The sequence below is a fragment of the Ctenopharyngodon idella genome, chromosome 2, assembly GCF_019924925.1.
Source record: "Ctenopharyngodon idella isolate HZGC_01 chromosome 2, HZGC01, whole genome shotgun sequence".
In the NCBI taxonomy this organism is placed as follows: Eukaryota; Metazoa; Chordata; class Actinopteri; order Cypriniformes; family Xenocyprididae; genus Ctenopharyngodon; species Ctenopharyngodon idella.
The window spans coordinates 19954641-19971430 of NC_067221.1; the positions used below are offsets into that span (position 1 = coordinate 19954641).

A 16790-nucleotide genomic window follows, 5' to 3' on the forward strand; every position below is an offset into this window, starting at 1 on the left:
TGCAACCTTTGAATTTCAGTGGTCTTTCTTTGATATCAAACCTGCTTGACTACTCTACCATTTACAGCAAAAGGCCAGAGATAACAGGGCAGCCCTTCGCATTAACAAAGTCCAAATGTCCAACGAGACCATTAAGCGGCAGCCGACCCAGCCCCAGCAGCCTTTAGAAGTTTTTGATCCTGCTATTCCTCCACTGGACCCAGAATTACTGTTCAAAGATCCACTGAAGCACAAGGAATCAGAACATGAACAAGAATGGAAGTTCAGACAGGTAAGTTTAATATAGATATTTGTTTGGAAAAGGGTTAAATAACAAAAGTTTGTAAACTGTCATCTCAACAAACTAAACATACCACTGGACACTGATGTCCTGAAATTGGGGTTGTCGTGGTAGATCTTCAAAAATTGAAGGAATAGTTTACCCCAAAATAAAAATGTTAATTTACTCATCCTCATGTTGTTCCAAATCTGTATAACTGTTCCTTTTGTGAATCACAAAAAAATATATATATATTTTTTAAACTGTATCAAATTTGTCACAGCTGCATTTTGAGCTACAGTTTATAATGTTGTTGGAATTTTTGCAGAAGCGACCTTAAAAATAACTTAAGCATTTACTTTACTAAAATGTTTACCCTACTAAAACGTTTTCTTCAGAGGGCAGAAAAGAATATGAAGTTTTTTTAAAATGTAATTTTCCTCAAGCATAAATTCACATATCTCGAGAGACACACCTCAGAACTTCAAATGAATTACATCTGTGTTCTCTTTTGCCAAGAAGTAATTAAACTGATCAAATTACATAAAATATAGATTAGGGATGCTCGATTATGGGAAAAATCATAATCATGATTATTTTGGTAAATATTGAAATCCGTTCTATTCCATCTCGGAGTGCGCACACAAGAAAGCCCCCTGGGAAACAGTGTCTCTTTCACGGTTTAATGCACTTTTAATGACACTGTTTAATATCAGGCATGTCCCGCGGTTTAGCGACAGTAGACTGCATTTTACAACAAACACTTATTTGGCTGATTTGGATGTTAAGTTTGGCTTGGGGAGGAACAAAAGCGCACTGTGGAGAGGGAAAGGATGGTGTGCTAGGCGGAATGTGGCAGTGGCACAATAATAATTTTACCTTGATTATCTTGTTTTCATAATTGTTGGAAGCCAAAATCGAAATTGAAAATCAATTTTGATTAATCGCACAGCCCTAATATAGATGCAGAGTTGTTTTGAAATCTAAAATAAAGGCTTTTAACTAATTACTATTGAATTTTATTATAATTGTGATGCATTGTGTATTTTAAATAAATCATAAATTGTACATATTCTTACTATTTAATCATTAGAATATATATATTTTCGCTTATTGTTGCAGCAAATGAGACAGAAAAGTAAGCAGCAGGCTAAGATAGAAGCTACGCAGAAACTTGAGCAGGTGAAGAATGAACAACTTCAACAGCAGCAGCAACAACTCCCATCAATCAGCCAATCTGAGCTTGAATCTTCCGGTAGCCTTAAGAGTCCTGTCTCTGTGCATTCTAACAACGGGAACATGTCTCCCAAGCAGCCTAGTTCAAAGAATGGGGTCTCAAAGTCACAGCTGCCTGGCACGCCTACATCATGTTCCCCTGATGATGTATTTTTGCGCCCTCACCCTCCACCCCCATCTTCAGGATCTCAGCCTCAATCCCCTCAGATGTTCTCCCCAAGCTCCTCTGGCTCTAGACCATCCTCACCCTGGGATCCCTACACCAAAATGGTTGGCACACCCAGACCACCACCAACTGGGCAGGGAACTCCACGCCGTAACTCGGAATCAGGGAAATCTCCCAGGGGTCTTTCAGAGCCAATTGGCTCTCCAACAGCCATATGTAATGACCCCTATGCCAAGCCCCCAGACACCCCAAGGCCAACAGTAGCTACAGATCCTTTTCTCAAGCCTATGTGCCCTCCTAGAGCAAGTCAAACTTTGGAAGGAAGACATCTTATTGGCTCCCCAGGCCATGATCCATTCTCTAGGGTGTCTGTGAGAAAAGAAGCCTACCAGAGGATGCCTCAAGGCAGGATGATACTCTCAGACCCTTATGCTCGTCCTTTACTCACTCCTATCCCAGGCAGCAATGAATCAGGGTCCGTCCAGGTCTTTAAAACCCCTATGCCACCTCCTCAGGCTCAGGAACAATATGCAGGTATGCATGCGCGGAGAGCAAGTGGGGATCCCTTTGAAAGATCAATGATGCCCCCTCGTTCCTCTGAGGGATTCTCCCAGAATCAACAGAATGATCCTTATGCACAGCCTCCGCTCACTCCACGTCCTGCAGTAAGTGACGGCTATGCAAATCAGAGAGTTTCACGGCAGCCCCAAACCCTTCCATTTCCTCAGCCTGGGCCAATGGCACGCCAGCCTTCCTGTAATCCATATGCTCGAGCCCCCTCTACCCCTCGGCCAGACTATTCTCAGTGTGATCCCTATGGAACCCAACCTGTTACACCAAGACCTTCAAGTGACCCTTTTGCCCAGTCTCCATTTTCTAACCCCTACTCTAGAATGCCAGGCACACCTAGACCACATGACCCTGAACCCTACACTCAGCAGCCTGCATCTCGCCATCCAGTCATGATGAATCAACCCTCTCAGCAGTCTCAGCAGCAGACTCAAAACCGCATAATGTCCCCTATGTCAATAGACCCTTACGCACAACCCCCTGGGACCCCACGCTCAGGGATGGCAGACCGGTTCCCCAAGTCTCCAAGTCACCAAAGGGCTCCTGATCCTTTCAGTCAACCTCCTGGACTGCCACGCCCGGTAGGGCCCGATCCTCATGCACAGTCATTGGGAAGGTCCCAGCTATTACCTAATGATTCGTGTGCACATCTCTCACAAACACCTCACCCTGTAGGTGTCGGACAGGGATTGGGACCTGGGCCCATGTCCAGTCAAGATCCATTCTCCCCTCCTCAAGTGTTGATGCAAGACACTTTTGCCAGTCCAACAAAACATGGACCTCAGACCCTCAAACATCTAGGTATGACAGATGATACCGGATCTCAGCAATTATCCAGTCGACCTAATCAGACTCCAATCCATGACCCCTTTGAGCAGGCCCCCATAATTCCACATTCTCAGTGTGGAGAAAATAAGGAGCAACAAGGATTAGTGCAGAGTATCAGTTCCCACACCATGGGGCAGCCCAGCACTGAAGCTCAAACAGTACCTCTTGCTGAAGCTGAGGAAAGACTCAGACAGGTGTTGTTTTATTTTCTTGATCTATTTAAGATGGTTTATTAATGAGGTTCATTATATCAGTTACAATATATAATTTTTACAGCACCAATTAACATATACTGTTCATTTATTCACAGCGTCAGCGTATTCGAGAGCTGATCCTCAAACAGCAACAGCAGAAAAGTGCCATACGTCAAGACAAGGGTGTACAGGAACATCCTCTGACCATGCCTCCAGGAACCCCTCAACACTGGAGTCAGGAGTCTACAGGCCAAAAGAATGAAATTTTTAATCGCCCACCACCACCATATCCTGGTCCAGGAGCTGTAAGGGCCCCTCAGAGATTCCATGGGCCATATCCAGGGGATCAGCAGGGGCATTTCCCTGAAAGCCAGTTTCCTAGACCACAGTTTCCTGGGGATGCTGACTCAAATATAAGGCAGCTTGGGCCAAGGTGGGTGAATTTATATACTACCAAACTTGTAGCACTTTGTATTAATTTAAGGAACTAAAGGTTTTTGTGTTTGTTTGTTTGTTTTTTTAAAGCAAAAATTGAAATATTTTCTTGTTGATTTTAGGATGCCCCTCACTTCTAGTGTCCAAGGTCCTATGGGAGCTCCAAGACCTCATCAGATGCAGGACTCAATAATTGAAGCTCATCCACAGATGAGAAGATCCATGTCTATGGACTTGGGAAAATCAATAGGTGGCAGCCCTTTAGGAAACCCACATTTGCCACCTCGCGGCATGCACATGCAACAGCATAACATTATGGGACCTTTCATAGAACTGAGACACAGAGCACCAGATAACAGACTGCGGCTTCCCTTTGGACCACCTGTTATGCAGAGCAATCGAATGGAATCGCCCTCACACCAACGACCCCCAGGTTTCTTGGGTGGCCAAGAAATGGGATTCCCCTTCAATCAGGTTCCAAAGACAATGGACACAACAATGAATCAGTCTCAGGTAGCTGTTACACAGATGCAGGCGTCTTTGAGCTTGGGGAATTTGCAGCAGGCCAATGTTCCGCTGAGAGCTGGACATCCACAAATCCCCCTGACAAGATCTATTAGCCAACCTGCTCCCAGTGAGACACTCAGTGCTCCCCTGCTCACAAATATTGCTGCGACATCTGCTGTACATAGTGATGAGGTCCCTTTATCCTCAAATGAAGTACATGAGGAAAAAATTGATACTGATGAATCTGCTGTGAAGGACCTTGAAGATGTTGAGGTGAAGGACCTTGTTGATGCCGATTTAGAGAACCTAAATCTTGACCCAGACGATGGAAAGGATTTGGATCTTGAAACAAATGACCTGCATCTAGATGACTTTTTAACATCTGGGAAATTTGATATTATTGCTTATGCTGATGCTGATTTAGATCTTAGTGAGGACCTGGATCTCAGTGATCCTATGGAGGACCACACTGAGATGTCCGATGTCCAAAAAACCAAAGCTGAGAATAAGACTGAAAGTTTTGATGACGCATCCGCATCATCATCATGTTCTACATCAGCAGTGAGGGAAGTGGTAGACAAAACTGCCCAGTCTCAAGGTCACATCAGTAAAGATGTTCCTCAAGATCAGGTGTTGGTTTCCTTGAAAACAGAGGATAGCAAAAATGGAGTTAAAGATTGCTTGTCCCAAGACACCTCTTGTAAGAATCAGATAAATGATAGTGCTGCCATTAATCAAGCTGGCTTTGAAAGTGATATTGATGCCAGTTTACAGGTTCCAAAGACTGGAATTCACCCTGATGCTACTCCAGTGCTTTCAAGTATGCTGGTCAATGTACAACCAGAAAGTGAATCACTAAAGCAGGAGCAGTGTGGCCAGTCAGCAGCACAGAGCAACCCTCCAAATCAGGAAGCTACAATGTCACTCACTAGTTCTATGCTGGGGCAAGGAAACTTCTCTGTGCAGGGGATGGATACTGGCCTCAGCATTGACCAATCCTTGGTGTCTTCTCATGGTGAAAGTGCATTAGAAGTCCCAGGCTCCATTCAGGAACAGCAACAAAGCCATATTTTTGGTTTAGATCAAAAGGATGCTGTACTCTCAGGGGAACAACATAGTATTCTTACACAACAGGCAATGTTGTCACAGCAAGGCCATCAGAACAGACCACTGCTTCTGGAGGAGCAGCCACTTCTTCTTCAAGACCTCCTGGATCAGGAAAGACAGGAGCAACAGCAGCAGAAGCAAATGCAAGCTATGATAAGACAACGTTCCAGTGACTCGTTCTTTCCCAACATAGGTAAGGTTTACCTAATATAAAAAGATGTACTTTTGTTCTTTCTCGATGCCTCAAAATTAGGCCTTTCTCTCTTTTACATGTGGTAAACAGCTGGTTTGATAAGACTGAAATGATAAGAAATCCATTGTACAACATTTGCCAGTTTCAGTGTACACAAAGAAATACTTTCTTACAAACTGCTAAATTCAGTTTTGACCTGTTGTTTGGCTGGCAATCCTGTCTGTGGGTAATTATGTTTGTAATATTGAGAAAATGGAATTTTTATGTCATTTAATATATAAACTAAAATAGCACAAAGTACAAAGTGTTCAGTATTATTCCAGCACAATTTACTAGACCTGCTGTTTATTGTGAAATGCATTTACATCATAAAAATTATAAAATCAAATTTCTTAAAGAAAACAAAACTAAGCTATGTAATTAAAGGAATATTCCAGCAGCATTATGTTGTGCATTTCCACATAGAATAATTTGAACTCGTACTTCAGTTTGGGAAAAAAAAAAAAAAAAAAAAACCTTATTAACAAAAATGCACTTATAACAGGGTTCCTATTCCTACACAGTTTGGGAAAATATGGAAAAAAAATAAGTTTCAGACTATTAGCCATATTCAGTTTTCTAAAATATAAAAATTCATAATTAAAAAAAAAAAAAAAAAAAAAAAATTATCATTAAAGCAGAGTGATTTCATGGCAAAAGTTTAGTGATCATTTAGTGATCAGGGTTCAGCGCTAAGAATTCTTTCTACTGGCCAGGTCGGGCCAGTGGTTCAAATTCTTACTTGCCCTGCCAAAAATTTTACTGGCCCTACCTCAAAATAGTAATAAATAAATGCATTAAAATAGTTATTGTTTTCATTGTGTTTGACCCATGCAACTTTAATAAGGTTATGACACCAAATTTCAGATACCAGTGAAATTTTACAATTCTCGATTCCAATTTTGATACCACAGCAAAAACTACTCGGGTAACTAATATATCTCAAATATTGTTTAAGACAAGTAAACAGCTAGTAATCAAATAAGAACAAATAATAGCAATAGCACAAATAAATACAATAGCACAAACATACAAAGAAAACAAACAGTGCTTTTCAGGGTTTTCAGGTAGATCTTAAAGTTTTCAGGTACTTTCAGGTTAAGTTATTCTCATATAATATATCAGTGAGTATTTTTTATTTTTTGATTAACATTAAAAACACAGACAGCAGCCTGAATATTAGGCTGCTGTCACTTCAGAAACTAATGCATGGATCTAATATAGTGTAAAACACATGCATTTTATTTCTCAACTGTTCAGTTCACTTAAGACATTACCGACTGTTTTATAGGATACTCGCCAAGACAGGCATTTTGACACAATTTTGTGTGAATTTGTCCATTCAAGCGCAAGGAGACATGAAAGAGAGCTCAATTCAGTATTCACGTGCTGTCTGAGAAGTGATTTTCTGGGTGTGTGCTTCGAATATGTGCGCACAAAACTTCTTACACATCACGCGAGTACCAAATTGAGTTCTCTTTCTCGTCTTCTTGCGCTTTAATATGTAAACTGGCCAGGCATAAAAACGTGATGATGCAGCACCGTCAACTGTGCCGAGCATCGTTCAACTGGACCATCGGGCAGTCCTTATTGTCGAACTCTGGCAATTGCCAAACACGACTGAATGAACTCAAGGTGCACATTTTCATTACGTAAAACTGTTTTGAACTTCACTAAACGAATGTGTCCCATTCAAACCAGCAACAGATAAAGGAGTGAACAGTCATCTAAATCAGACTGTACTTTTCTGTTTGGTGATCGTGCAACATCAAACTACATTTACAGAGAAAATATTTACAGTGCTGTATGAAATACTTATGTTAAATATGGTCTGAAAAATCTACAGAGAGGTTTGGAAATTTGAGTCTGGAAAAGTATGGAATTTTTGAAAATGTGTAGGAACCCTGTTATAATGAAAGTCTATGGGATTGTCCCATAAACTTTGATATGATTGAAACACTTTTTTGCCTGTTTTTACAAACTGAGGTCTAAAATTATTGTCAGTGGTAATCAGTAGCATGCAACAGATGCAGATACAGATACTTATATTTAACCCAGACTAATAATTTAAAATGCACTTTTCTGTAGGTTTTTATCACAACCTAAATAATTTATATTTGTACTTTATATTTTGTAAGAAACATATTTGTACTATATACTTGAAAGGCATGGGACTATAATTTACTTAAATGTGCATTCTTTTCCAATGATTTATTCAGATTTTGATGCTATCACTGACCCCATAATGAAGGCAAAGATGGTTGCATTGAAAGGAATCAATAAAATGATGGTTCAGAACAACATGGGAATGACTTCAATGGTCATGAACAAGTAAGTTAATAGTCTTTGTTTGTTTGTCTGAAATATTATGAGCATGTGCATGAGCATGTGTGCTAATGGCTCTTCCATTATTGCCTCTCTTCACAAAATCACAATTAGTGTCCAGACAGGGCAGGCGCTACCTGGCCCTGATGGTGGTATAGCTCCAATGCAGTTGACTGGACAGGTGAGACACTTTGCAGATTTCTCAGTAAGCACACTTGGAATCTGAGCCTGATTTTTACCCCTTGTGTGTTTGTTTATTAAATATTTTGATTTTCCTTTAGCAACCAATAAGAGTGTCGTATTCTCAGCTGTAGTTTCAGTGCATTTTATAGAATTTGGCAGAATTTCTTCCTTAGTCAATGCATAAAAGGTCTGCAGATCAGGTCCATAATGATTGTGTAATTTTGTTGTAAATCTCACATTTAGGATGCCAAACTTGCTCCTCAAATGGCACGACCCAATCCCCCAAATTTTGGAACAGGATTTGCCCGTAAGTTTTTAATAATTTTTGATATCATTATACAGTCCATGTTGTTTCTCTTCCAGTTTTAAGGTAAACATTTTGAATATGAACTGAACATGAACTGAGCTGAACATATTTAAATGTTATTTTACCTTTAATTACAGAAATGTATTCTTTATGCCAGTAATTAATAATTCCAACCTTTCCCCCATCAAGATGACACACAGAAGGTTCAGTATGAGGACTGGCTCAGGGAAACCCAGCAGCTGCTTCAGATGCAGCAGAAGTTTTTGGAGGAGCAGATTGGGGCCCATAGAAAGTCAAAAAAGGCCCTGTCAGCCAAGCAGAGAACTGCCAAGAAAGCAGGACGGGAGTTTCCTGAAGAAGACGCGGAGCAGCTTAAACATGTGACAGAGCAGCAGGGGGTGGTGCAGAAACAGCTGGAACAGGTAAAGCACACGCATAATATCAATCATTCATGAGCTGCTTTGTTTACAGATAATGTCTCTGGCCTCTCTTTCTGAAAACTGATTAAAACACTTTTCAGTTGATAATATAATCCTGAAAAGCTTTTTGACAGCATTGAAAAATAAATTTAAATGACACATCATTTCATGATTGTCCTTTAGCAGAGAACAACTGTCATTTGATTTAAGGCCCATTCACAACAAGAGCGATGTCTATAAAGATAACTATAATGATAACTATATTAGCTCCACACTAAATAACCTGCAGCTTTAAATGCTCAAGCTCTTTAAAGTCAGCTGGATTCTGATTAGCTATATATATATAGTTATTGCCCAGGACTTTAATCATCTTACCCTTCAGTAGTTTTTCGGAATGTTTTAATAGTGAATACAAATTCCTCGAATATTCACAAATATTTGTATGACTATTTCCCTTTGTAATAGTCAAATAAAGTTAAAATTTTAATTAAGTAAGATTTTTGCAGTAATCAAGGACAGACGACGTTCCAAAAAATGAAAATCATTTAAATTTGTGGTTCAGCTATGGTCTGTACAATTTGAAAAAGTAATATACTATGAAAAAAACATTTTCTGATGTAAGAAATACTGTTGCATTTACAATTAATTAATGACTAATGTAGAGTAGTAGTATTATTTCTAATACGGTTGTTTACTTTGACATTATATTACTTCAGATGTTATATGATTATCTAACAGCAATACTTTATATCATGTATTATTTCAAGGATTCTTGGCAACGCTTTAGTATAGGGAACACATATTCACTATTAACTATGACTTTTCCCTCAATAAACTCCTAAATTACTTCCTAATTTGCTTAGGTTAATGGGTAGGATTAAGAATGTAGAATAAAGTCATGCAGAATAAGGCATTAATATGTGCTTAAGTAATAATAAACAGCCAATATTCTAGTAATATGCATGCTAATAAGCAACTAGTTAAAAACTCTAAAATAAAGTGTTAACGGATTCTTTGTGACATTTTCTTTTAAGATCAGGGACATGTTGGAATGAATGGGAAAAGTGCATGTTGTTGTAAATGTTTCAGTCTGATTTAAGATGATTTTTTTCTGTGCTTTTTCTAGATCCGCAAGCAGCAGAAGGAGCATGCAGAGCTGATAGAGGAGTACAGAGTTAAACAGCAGCAACAGGGTGGCATGCAGCCCCCATTGATGCCTGGAATGCCACCAATGCAGCCTCATGTTGGCATGATGCCAGTTGGGCCCCCCATGAACCAACCTATGATGGGTCCCATGATGCCCATTCGGCTTCACCCTGGCCAACCAGATGCAGCTAATGTGTCCAACACAGCAGGCTGGCACCCTGGTGCACCTGTTCCCAGTGGAGGACCTCAAATGCCAGGAATAATGCCCACTCAAGCAGTCCAGGCACAGCCTCCACAGCCAACAGTGGCTAGGCCCAGTCAGGGGCAGGCAGGTGGCGAGTCTCCTCATGTGAATTTCGATGATACCAACCCATTTAGTGAAAGTTTCCAGGAGCGTGAGCGCAAGGAGAGACTACGGGAGCAGCAAGAGAGGCAAAGAGTTCAGCTCATGAAGGAGGTGGAAAGGCAACGTGTGAAACACTGCATGGAGCAACAGCAGGTTCCTAATTGCCAAGATGGTACCATGAGGGCCCTGTCCCAGATGCCTTTTTACAACCAGGACCTACCACAGGACTTCATGCAGCCACCCAGAATGCAGCAGCAGATGCAAGGGCCACCATTTCCACAGCAACAAGGCATGCAACCAGGGTTCGTTGGAGGACCGTCCAGACCAATGATGGGTAACGGTCCATTCCCTCAGGAAATGGGACCAGGATTTGTTTCTGAGAACCTAGCACCCCATGGTCCAAACTTTGTCCAGGCACAAGCTAGACCTCAGAGATATCCTGGGCCAAATATGATGCCTCAAAATCCAGCTCAAGGGCATCCATTTCCAATGGAAGGACCCACGCCCTTGCCTCCAAATTTTCCAGGTCCCGGTCCATCACTTATTCAGCTGTACTCCAACATCATCCCGGAGGAGAAGGGCAAGAAGAAAAGGAACCGAAAGAAGAAGAAAGATGACGATTGTGAGTCACTGAGAGCTCCTTCTACACCTCACTCTGACCTGACAGCCCCATTAACACCCTGCGTGTCAGATACGTCATCCACACCGACAAGGAACCCAATGGTCTTTGGCGACCATGAGTTTTGCGAAATGTCCCAACCTGGATCATCTACACCAGGCTCCATGAGCAGCCAGCCGCACTCTGAGCTGGAGCGCCAGCTCTCTGAAGGCAGCTGTGGTGGAGGGCCTGAGATGGCCATGAGCCATCAGGAGATGCATGACAGGATTCTCTCCAACATCAAACTGGAAAAGGTGGAGGCGAGTGATTGCCATGGACATAAGGGAATGGAGATGGAAATAGGAATAGGCATGGTCAAGGTAGAAGGAGAGAGGGAAGGAATGATGTCTCATCCTGCGAATCAAAGTCCAGCCAATAGCTTGAAAGGAGAAGCTGGGAATGAACTCCTCAAACACCTTCTAAAGAATAAGAGGACTCCACCTCCTGCACTGCCCCATCAGAGGTCTGAAGACAGTCTGAGGTCGGAGGAAGAGGGATCCACAGACAGCAAAGCATTTCTGCGACAGAGCTCCATGGATAGCACTGGGGTGAGTGATTGAGGATGCATCATTTTCATTTCAAAACATGGGTATTTTTGAACTCTTGTCTTGACTGTCATTTTTCCCTTCCCTACAGACATTTTCGGATTCAAACCACCATGATTTCCCTGGACCATTACTTCCAGAGGACAAGAAGAAACAGCGGAACAAGAGAGCACCCAAGAGCGGAGACAGACCCGCCCCCCGCTGTAAAAAGAGGAAGAAAGAAGAGGATGAGAGTCAAGCAGTGTATTCCTCTACTGAGCCAGTAATGACCCAGTTAAAACAGGTAAGATCCAAAATCCTTTATCTTTTCAGTCTAGGTGAGTCACATTTACTTCCATGACCCTGTCAGCTGTCTCAAATATCCCCCCATCAATACTAAACCAGAAATGTGTTATTTTTTTATTCATTTTTATACTGGTTATCATTTAACATTATTAGCAATATTAATAAAGTGGACACTGTTTTTGAAAGGCTGCATTTATTTGAGCAAACATACAGTAATATTGAAGTATTTCATAGTTATTCATGATAACTGTTTTCTCTTAACATTTTTTTAAATGAATTGAATTTATTCCTGTGATGGCTGAATTCTCATCAGCCATTACTCCAGTCTTCAGTGTCACATGATCTTTCAGAAATCATTCTAATACGCTGATTTGATGCTCAAGAAACATTTCTTATTATTCTTATTAAAGAAATGTTTTTTTTTTACAAAAAAAATCAAGCTTTTTTTTTAACATTGATAATAATGTTTATTGAAAATATCTTGAAACATAAAATATACTTTGATAAAATATTTTAAGTATATTTTATCTTTTATTATTATAATAAATGCTCATCACATGAGAAGTTATCAAGTTTCTGACAGGTTTCTTACACTCAACTACATTTACATAGGAGTGCAGGTTTCCCTCTTCTAATGGTGCGTTCACACCAGATGCGAATGAAGCGTTAAGCGCAAGTGATTTATATGTTAAGTCAATGCAAAGACGTGAATAGACATCCTGCGGTGCGATTCGAGCGATGTCTATTCGCTGCGCGAATAGAGCGTTTCAGGCGAGTCAAAAAATCTGAACTTTGGCAAAAATTCGCGCCGCGTTAACCAATCAGGAGCTTGCTCTAGTAGTGACGTGATTACGACGTAGCGAGAGGAGACAGAAATCCGAAACAACAATGGAGGACAAAATCATCGTTGCTGTATGTGGATACCCGGAGCTGTACGATACATCTTCATACTTTTATAGAAACAGGAATAAAAAGGATCTTGTTTGGAAGAAAGTAAGTGAGGAGGTCGGACAATCTGGTGAGTTGTAAAAAATGCTCTTTAATCAATTTGAGCTATATATATGCATATTGAGACTACAAGCTAGCTAAAGCCGGCAAATTGAGCTTATTCGCCGTATTTTACAACTACTTTCCCGCTGACGAGTTGATGTGTTTATTCAGAGGAAGTGTGCAGAAACAAGACTGGAGCCGCCTGGCAGAAGCCCCTCTCATGATGCGAATTCTTGCTGTTGTGAAGTGAATTTTACACGCGAATGAAGCGAGTAAACTCAAAATGTTCAAGCGTCTAACTACACGCGAATAGTGCGATTTATTCACGCAAGTCGCGTCTGGTGTGAACGCCCCATAACGCTTTTCTAAGCATGACCTTTCTAAGCATGATCTCACATTTCCCATGTGTTGCTCTTTTTGTCTCACTGTTTCATTGCAGCAGCAGCTCTCTCTTTTGCCCCTAATGGAGCCTCTTGTGGGGGTGAACTTTGCCCATTTCATGCCCTATGGGGGCGGACAGCTGGATGGAGAGAGCCGTCTCTCGGGCACATTTGGAAGCGCCTCATTGGACGGTGTCTCAGACTATTACTCCCAACTGATTTACAAGGTAATTAAGAATAGCCAATAAAATACTCCATGGCGGTACATTTGCTACTGAAGCATCAAGCGATCACTTTTATTACTTACATCAAGTTTTGTGATATCAGCAGTAAACTTCACTTATTAGTTTTTACATATGAGATGTGCAGATGGTCACTCATATTTTTCTCTCTCCACAGCAGAATAACCTGAGCAACCCGCCCACCCCTCCTGCCTCCCTGCCCCCGACCCCTCCTCCAGTGGCACGACAAAAGTTGCTCAATGGCTTTGCCACAACAGAAGAGCTTGTCAGCAAAGGTGGCGTCATTGTTGGGCATGATGGTGAGTGGCAACTCTGAATCTGATGTTGATAGTGTACATTTTGACTAGTTATGACTAGCTCATTTGACTAGTTCATTTGGCCAATGAACTTTATACTCTTGACTAGAGATAATAGGTTTGGCCAATGCTTTTTCATCATTAATCACATAGATATACTTATTGGTTTTTGATCAATATTGAGTCTACCAAAAAATGTAGCAGTTTATAGCAACAGCCCAAAACAAAGATAAGTTTAGATCACAAAACATAATATTTCTAATGCACAATGTGTGCTAATAAAAATGCACCACTGACGCTGGTTGTTGTTTTTTGTTTTGTTTTGTTTTTTAACAGTCACCAAAGGGCTGCTTTCTCGGCCGTTGCAGTTTAAGGCTGAGGAAGAGCTGCTGGCTCGAGCTCTGGCTCAAGGGCCCAAAACTGTTAATGTGCCGGCCTCTCTACCCACCCCGCCTCATAACAACCAGGAAGAGCTCAGGTCAGTACACGGATACGAAGAACTGGGATTGCACTTCCCACTGAAGTTTTAATGCTTCTGTTATGTCAAAGTTTGACCTTCATATGTAGGTATTTTAAGTAAAAGAATAGAGCCATAATTGTACAATAACTAGGGAGACTGGGTAAATGGCTGCTGAAAATTCAGCTTTGCCATCACAGGAATAAATTACATTTTTAAATATATTAAAATAGAAAACAGTTATTTCGAATTGTAATAATATTTCACAATATTACTGTTTTACTGTATTTTTGATCAAATAAATGCAGCCTTGGTGAACATAAGAGAATTTATTTTTTATATATTTAAAAATCTTTTATATTTACATTACAAAGCAGTTAAACCAACAAAAGAGCAAAAATATGTGAGTTCTGTGACAAGTCTCAGTTAGTCTAGCACAGTACACAGAGCAGGTTTTTTTTTTTTTTAATAAATAGAAAAAAATAGAATAGAAATTGAAAGTGATGTCAAAAAAGATGCCATTTCTTAAAAATGGCTAAAGACTCAGCTGTTCGTGTTGAGTTAGGCAGGTCATTCCACCAGCAGGGAACAGTCAAGGTAAAGGTCCTTGAAAGTGATTTTGTGCATCTTTGGGTTGGCACCACAAGGCACCGTTCACTTTCAGAATGCAAGCTTCTGGAGGGGACATAAATCTGAAGTAGTGAGTTTAGGTATAGGGGTGCAAAGCCAGTGGTTGTTCTGTAGGCAGACATCAGTGCCTTGAATTTGATGTGAGCGGCTATTGGCAACCAGTGCAAACTGATGAAGAGAGGTATGACCTGAACTCATTAATTCATTTGGCTCATTAAAGACCACTCTCGCTGCCACATTTTGGATCACTTGCAGAGGTTTGCATGCTGGAAGGACTGCCAAGAGAGCATTACAATAGTCCAGTCTGGATAGAACAAGAGCTTGGGCAAGGAGTCGTGTTGCATACGTCGATATGAAGGTCCTGATCTTCCTAATGTTGTATAAGGCAAATCTGCAGGACCGGGCGGTTCTAGCAATGTGGTCTGTGAAGTTTAGCTGATCATCAATCACAACTCCAAGGTTCCTGGCTGTCATGGAAGGAGTTGTGGTGGATAAGCCTAGCTGAATGAAGAAGTTGTGATGAAGTGTTGTGATGGTCAAAACCACAAGCAGTTCTGTCTTGGCAAGGTTGAGTTAAAGGTGATGGTCCTTCATCCAGGAGGAAATGTCTGTCAGGCAGACTGAGATGCGAGCAGCTACCGTCAGATCATCTGGCTGGAATGAGAGGTACAGATGTGTGTCATCAGCATAGCAGTGATAGGAAAAGCCATGTTTCTGAATGACAGATCTTAGACAGATGTCATGTAGATGGAGAAGAGAATTGGTCCCAGCACTGAGTCCTGAGGCACCCCAGTATCTAGATGATGCGACTTAGACACCTCACCCCTCCAAGATACCCTGAAGGACATTTATTATTCTACTTTTAAATGATACAATATAACTTTTTACTTTCTTTAATTTTTCCTGCATTTTGAGAGCGTTGAAAGTTGAAACTTCTCTAGTTTTGGCTAGTCTCCTACCCAGACCTTTTAACTTCCCTCTATAATAAATTTACATTGTTAGAATCAGTAATCAGTATCATCATCATTGTCTTGATCATATCTTTATTACAGAACAAATGTTTTAACACAAATGAAACCCTTTTGAAGAAGTTTCATTTTTCAAAGTTATCAAAAGCGCTATAGTATGTGCAGAAAGGTAATAGTGGACAGTACTTTGAAATGTGATCGCGTATAAACATGGCACACAAACATCATGAATTTTGTATTTTCTACCTATTAGTCTATTTTCAGTTTCTCAGCTAAAATGTAACAAATGTATTTCTCTCATACACACAGGGGACAGGAGCACTGTGAAGACAGAGACACCCCAGACAGCTTTGTCCCATCGTCTTCCCCAGAGAGTGTCGTTGGCATGGAAATCAGTCGCTATCCTGATCTCTCATTGGTCAAGGAGGAGCCTCCTTCTCCAGCCCTGTCTCCAGTAATTCCAATGTTTCCTGTCTTTAGGGGCAAAGGTAACTAGCTCCTTCCCTTTTGTGGCTATAATTACAATAAAAATGTTCTGGGTGCTGCTGTGTGACCACAGTGGATTTGATTGATTAAGCCGTTTTTTTAATTTTATTTATTCCTCCTATTTTGTAGGCTCAGAAGTCAGGTTACGCGAGGTCAAGACGGAGCCTTCTTCAATGTTCTTCGGCTCTCAATTTGGATCGGTGCAAAATGGTTCCAACACTGGGCTGGTGTCCATCGCCATCACACTGAAGCCAGCTGCTGCTGAGGTGAGAAACAGTGTTGGTTTACCAGAGAAATCTGTTTCTGCAGAGATACTTGCAGAATTTGTCTCGATTGACAGCACAAAAACATGAAGTACAGAAAAAACAACACAGTACAACAAAACATGGAAGAACAAGTACAACAATTTCCCTACTACAGAATGGGTGCAAAGATGGGTGTCTTTGACACAAGATTTGACAGATAATTTAAATTCACAACACAAGCAGTCAGTAGGAATGGAGTGAGTACAAACGGTATAAATAACTAGATTTTTACATTTTCTGAAGAAAATGTGAGATGTTTTTGCCAATGAAAAAAACTTGCTGCCTGAA

General features: G+C 40.8%; 1 protein-coding gene across 12 annotated transcripts in view; it reads left to right on the forward strand.

Annotated features, from left to right (window-relative positions):
* Positions 1 to 16790, forward strand: part of kmt2cb (lysine (K)-specific methyltransferase 2Cb) — a 121138-nt gene that overhangs the window by 91901 nt on the left and 12447 nt on the right. For 7 of the 12 annotated variants that reach the window (XM_051881098.1, XM_051881070.1, XM_051881114.1 and 4 more), the window contains 15 exons: positions 68 to 270; positions 1375 to 3253; positions 3370 to 3686; positions 3811 to 5495; positions 7754 to 7865; positions 7974 to 8040; positions 8286 to 8349; positions 8539 to 8771; positions 9895 to 11466; positions 11555 to 11746; positions 13178 to 13345; positions 13518 to 13659; positions 13993 to 14134; positions 16021 to 16199; positions 16327 to 16463. In XM_051881098.1, coding sequence (XP_051737058.1) covers positions 68 to 270; positions 1375 to 3253; positions 3370 to 3686; positions 3811 to 5495; positions 7754 to 7865; positions 7974 to 8040; positions 8286 to 8349; positions 8539 to 8771; positions 9895 to 11466; positions 11555 to 11746; positions 13178 to 13345; positions 13518 to 13659; positions 13993 to 14134; positions 16021 to 16199; positions 16327 to 16463 — 7092 coding nt within the window. Of the gene's footprint in view, positions 1 to 67; positions 272 to 1374; positions 3254 to 3369; positions 3687 to 3810; positions 5496 to 7753; positions 7866 to 7973; positions 8041 to 8285; positions 8350 to 8538; positions 8772 to 9894; positions 11467 to 11554; positions 11747 to 13177; positions 13346 to 13517; positions 13660 to 13992; positions 14135 to 16020; positions 16200 to 16326; positions 16464 to 16790 lie in introns of all 12 variants that reach the window. The other 5 variants (XM_051881146.1, XM_051881154.1, XM_051881088.1 and 2 more) reach the window with 4 other exon arrangements.